A 5,367-nucleotide genomic window follows, 5' to 3' on the forward strand; every position below is an offset into this window, starting at 1 on the left:
TGGCAAAGAACATTATGAAATTGTGAAGATAGGTATGCAGTTATGCACACCTTTCAATGTTGAATAAGAGTCAAGATTCTCTCCATTTCCTAAATAATCCATTTCCTTTTTGATTCGGATCTCATTTTGGCGTCATCCAACGTCTCTATGTTTATGCATAAAAATAAAGAAATAGTGCGTATAGAAGGGAAACTATTATATGATTCTTAGATAGGAAATGGAGATAATCCTTTTACGTTGATATAACTTCTCTATTTTATTTGTATGATTTATTTGTGTATGTTCCTTAAAATACGTGAAATGATTTTTAAGAACACGTAACATTAAATGGAACTGAATAATGAATGACCTAGCCAAATAGTAAACACCTTTTATATGTAAAGGCCACCTAACATAACAGTGATAACACATAAACTCACACAAATCATCATAGTTTTACTCCACGTCTCCACTCACTAGATAACACAACACCATTCATATAGAACCTTTTTCCGAATAATGCTTGAAAATAAATAAATTATGACAATGAGTTGAAACTAATTATCATAAATGGATCAATGTAGGGTATTTTTCTTTTCTTTTGGAGCTTTAGTTTAACACAAATTCTCATTTGCGATTTGCGTTACATATCGTCGCAGTTTGCGCCGGGCCAAATACATCCCGTTTTCTACCCGGGTCAGCTAAACATGGAGCCGACACTTCCCTGCATGCATTTATGATAATGATGTACAATTTAGATTTTTGTATATCTAATAGTACACCCACATATTTAATTCTAATAATTGGCAATAAACATGCCACCATTTAATGCGCTCCGTCCTTGTTCTGCTTCATTGCTGCTCTTGCTTTCTCTCATCCTCGCATGAGATCCAAAATTCCATTTCTTCCCTCTCTATTTTCCAAAATCTTATATTCATCTTACAAATTGTTCTCAATTTATAGTATTAATATCTATAATTTTGTGCGAAAAAAAAAGGCCGACGGATGCATACTTGAACGTGCCCTAATCGATTTAGCCCTAATCGATGGAGCCCTAAGTGACGGTACAATGGATGACGAAGATGACGATGATGTCATAATTCATCAAGGGTTGACGGATAAGAGTAAAGGTATATATAATTATAATGTTTACGTTGTTGAGAACTTATAGCTTATATCATTATTATTATTATTAGGGCAAATCCAATAATAAAATTTACGACTTCTAAACACTGTTATGTTGAATGTTCTTAATAAAATCATATTTTACTCTCTTCTCATAGAACATGAACTATGATGAATGTTTCCTTGAATATTGGTGTATAACTCTTTCATCGTAGCATACGTGTTTGAATATGAGAACAAGGTGTGTAAATGTGTATATCTTTTGTGTGAATGTCACCTTGTAGACTACTTGAGTCAGAAATTATAAAAAGGCAGTAACTAAAGGTACATGTTATTGTATAAAGTAATTAATGTCTACACTTTGCCAGCTAATGTCAGCACGTCCAAACTGCAGTACAACATATCATTACCAAACATATGTTGTTGTATTATATCTTATTAATGTCCATACTTTTTGTTCTAATGTGACTCTGTCAACTGGATTATTGCAGTTGTAGATGTCTGTGTTGTTGTGTTCCTTACAAAGGTCTATACTTTTAGGACGAATGTCACCCCGTTAACTAGAGTAAGTAAGATAATGTCCAATGTACATGTTGTTTTATATCTTATTAATGTCCATACTTTTTGTCCTAATGTGACCCTGGCAACTAGATTATTGCAGTTGGATATGTTCATGTAGTTGTATTCCTTACAAAGGTCTATACTTTTAGGACGAATGTCACCCTGTTAACTAGAGTAAGGAAGATAATGTCAAATGTAGATGTTGTTTTATATCTTATTAATGTCCACACTTTTTGTTCTAATGTCACCCTGTCAACTAGATTATTTCAGTCGTATATGTACATATTTTCGTATCCCTCATAAAGGTCTATACTTTTAGGACAAATGTCGCCCTGTCAAATAGAGTAAGTAAGATATGGTAAAATGCACATGTTGCTTTATATCTCATAAATGTCCCGACTTTTTGTTCTAATGTGACCCTTTTAACTTGTACAGGTACTGATTATTCGAAATCACTATTGGGAACGACAGCAGAAAAATGGGAAGAGATCTACGAGATGTACCGGAAACACTCACATGGGGTTGGTTTCAACATTAGAAAAGCAACTTCTGGCAGAGCAAACGGGCCTGGCACACCCGAAGTCGAGAGATACTTTGTATGCTCATGTGAAGGAAAACATGGGAATGGTAGTAGTCTAGGTCCGAATGGTTTACCCCATGTTGCAACTAGCCATCTGAGGAACGCTGCAGTCACTCGGTGTGAATGCAAGGCTGGACTGAGGTCACAATTAAACGAGGATGGGCATTGGGAGGTACTGCAACATATCACTGAACACAACCATGCTTTAACCCCCACGCAGTGGCAGCAGCATCGTCGATCGGAAAGGAGAATAAGCGATGCCGAGGCAGAGATTATAAAGGCTATGACAGAAGCATTTGTCGCCCCCTCTGTTCAGTACAAGGTGGCAGCTGCTGCAGCGGGCGGTGATGTATTTGTTGGACACTCGAAGAGAGATCATATCAATTTTATACATAGGTTGAAGATCAAAGCGATTGAGGGCGATGATGCAGCCACACTTATTAATCTTTTGACTAGAAGACAATTTGAGGATCTGGGGTTCTTCTTCCGTGTGCAATTCAATGAAGAAGGGAGACTATGTCATCTTTTCTGGTGTGACTCGATGATGAGGGAGGACTATCGATTGTAGCATGATGTACTGATATTCGACACAACGTACCGCACCAATAGGTACAATCTTATATGCGGTGCGTTTGTTGGTATAAATAACCACTGATCCAATGTCATGTTTGAGTGCTCTTTTCTATCGGATGAGAAAGAAGTTTCAATGGTTGTTCAACGTGTTTAATGAAGCTATGGGTGACGACCTTCGTCCTGTCTCCATCTTCACTGACCAAGACAAAGCAATGAAAAATGCTGTTGAAGCGGTATTTTCTGATCATAATTGTTAAATTTCTAATATGTCACTATATGTTATCATTTTTTATTGACATGATTAGTCTTTCAAATGTCAACAATAATCCAATACATGATGTCATATAATACTGATAAATTTGTTGACAAATATTTATAATATGTCACCACATGAAGGACTTATGTATACATTAAAATCAATTCTATAGTTGTGAACAACTAACCTCGATATGGTAACATTGTCTTCTGTCTTGAGCAGGTATACCCACAAAGCAGACACAGGCTATGCCAATGGCATATCCAACAAAATGCCACCTCTCATTTTGGATCTTTAAAGCATGATAGGCCATTCTAGAATATGATCAACAAATGCCTAAATGAGTGCTTTAATGAAACTGAATTTGAAGCGACATGGCGAACAATGATGACAGAGTATGGCCTCGACAACCACCCATGGTTCAATAGACTGTACAGCCAACGAACAAAATGGTGCACCACACTCAATAATCAGCACTTTTCAGCGGGTATTCTTTCTTCCCAAAGGAGCGAGAGTACGAACCATGCAATGGGTTTCCAAGCTTCAAAAACAACTTCAATTACCTAATTGTTTGGTATATTTGAAACGACTGTCCAAAGATGGAGAGGAGAGGAGGAGCGCAAGGAATTCAACTGTATTAGAGCGACCCCGACCTCCGTGTTCCCCCTAGTGGACCTCTTGCAACATGCGTCACTGATGTACACTCAATCTGTTTCGTATGTTTGAGATAGAGTTTGGACTTGACATGGGTACCCGGGCAGCTATTGTCCAATCGGAAGACTAGACTTTATTTTATAGGGTGCACACTAGTGGCAATGAGGGATCATCCCATCATGTGACTTATGATTGTGTGAACCATCTAACTGACTGCACTTGCCGGAAGTATCAAAGTGATAGGCATGATATGCAGTCACATCATACGCGTCCTCCACATGCATTATGTCTAGGAAATCCCGTCCGCTTACATTCTAAGGCGGTGGACTAAATTTGCAAAGACTGAGGTGTGGAACCGTTTACTCCCATCCGACATGCGCCGAAGTGCTGCAAACGAGGCCATCAATTGGCGACGTTTAATGCTTACAAATGTCAACAATCTGATAACAAAGAGCCAGAACGTCGGGGAAGCAAAGGCCATTGTGGAGAACTTCTATGTTACGGCCAATGCTGAAGTAATCTCTCTACTTCAAAAGCTTGCAATGGATGCCGACCAGGACACTTAAACAAGCGAAGGGCGTGCAATTCTAGATCCTATCCGATGTACGACAAAAGGCAGGAGCCAAAGGAAGAAACAGTCTCTCGGTAACAAGAAGAAATCGAAGAAATCCAATGACAACGGACCGATGAATGGCGATTCCTACACGCCAATTCCGAGGCTCCTGTGAACGTATTAGGATATGGTAACATTTTGACCTTGTGCAAGCGACATCGCACCACCGCTAAATGTAACAATTATGCACGCTTAATAATCATGTGGTCTCTTATTTGTCATTTTGAAATTATGTTTTAAGAATGATGGACATGTATTTTAATGAACCGTTAAATATAAGTCATTACATGACCATCATCGGACAATTTGTACGCACCTTTTAAGTGGTAATATAATGTCTATTTATGTGAACATGTGCATCATTATACCCAAACTTGAATTTCATTTGCCATTATATCCAAAGTTGAATTGCCATTATATCACTGAAGACAATCAATCATGAATCAATCTAAGTTCTTCCTCCCCAAAATGTCACCATATATAAATTGATAACATAATAGAAAAATATGTTCACGGAATATGTATTCTAATGTGTAAAATATTTCATAGGACATTCATCTTTCATTGCATAATATAGGTCATTTGGTGGCCTCCTGACCACCACTAAATAAGTTGTGGTCTTCTTTTATGTGCTAACATAATGGCGAAACATGTGAACATGTATTCAATGTTGACCTATAGAAACTGATAACATAATAGGGAAATTTGTGAATATTTGACAACATGCTCATGTATATGTCATTAAGCTTTCAGCTGTTATGTTGCCATTACTGATCAATATGTTATCATATGTCTTATAACAACACACATTTTTACCATCATAAACTTCACATAACATGTTCTAATAACAAGCCCAAAGACGACGGGTAGAGGTGGCAATTATTGACACGACACGAAAACACGACACGAACCCGACACGAAGTTAGTGGGTTAGGGTTAGGACTTTGTGACCCATTTAAGTAATTGGGTCGACACGGACACGACACGAAATATAAATAGGTCGGGTTAGGGTTGAGCTCTTTTGAC

At 37.8% G+C, this 5,367-nt stretch overlaps 1 protein-coding gene across 1 annotated transcript; it reads left to right on the top strand.

Annotated features, from left to right (window-relative positions):
- The first annotated feature begins 1,048 nt into the window (after positions 1-1,048).
- Positions 1,049-2,813, top strand: LOC141595590 (protein FAR1-RELATED SEQUENCE 5-like). The gene is made up of 2 exons (XM_074415557.1): positions 1,049-1,109; positions 2,101-2,813. Exons 1-2 carry the CDS (start codon positions 1,049-1,051, stop codon positions 2,811-2,813), a joined length of 774 nt encoding a protein of 257 aa, XP_074271658.1.
- Positions 2,814-5,367: the final 2,554 nt, after the last annotated feature.

The sequence above is a fragment of the Silene latifolia genome, chromosome 8, assembly GCF_048544455.1.
Source record: "Silene latifolia isolate original U9 population chromosome 8, ASM4854445v1, whole genome shotgun sequence".
Lineage (NCBI taxonomy): Eukaryota > Viridiplantae > Streptophyta > Magnoliopsida > Caryophyllales > Caryophyllaceae > Silene > Silene latifolia.

Bases quoted from the DNA above. Each gene is read 5' to 3' on its own strand.
- LOC141595590 (XM_074415557.1), top strand. From the start codon at position 1,049: ATGGATGACGAAGATGACGATGATGTCATAATTCATCAAGGGTTGACG. The intron at 1,110-2,100 runs GTATATATAATT...TAACTTGTACAG, and splicing joins GTTGACGGATAAGAGTAAAG to GTACTGATTATTCGAAATCA.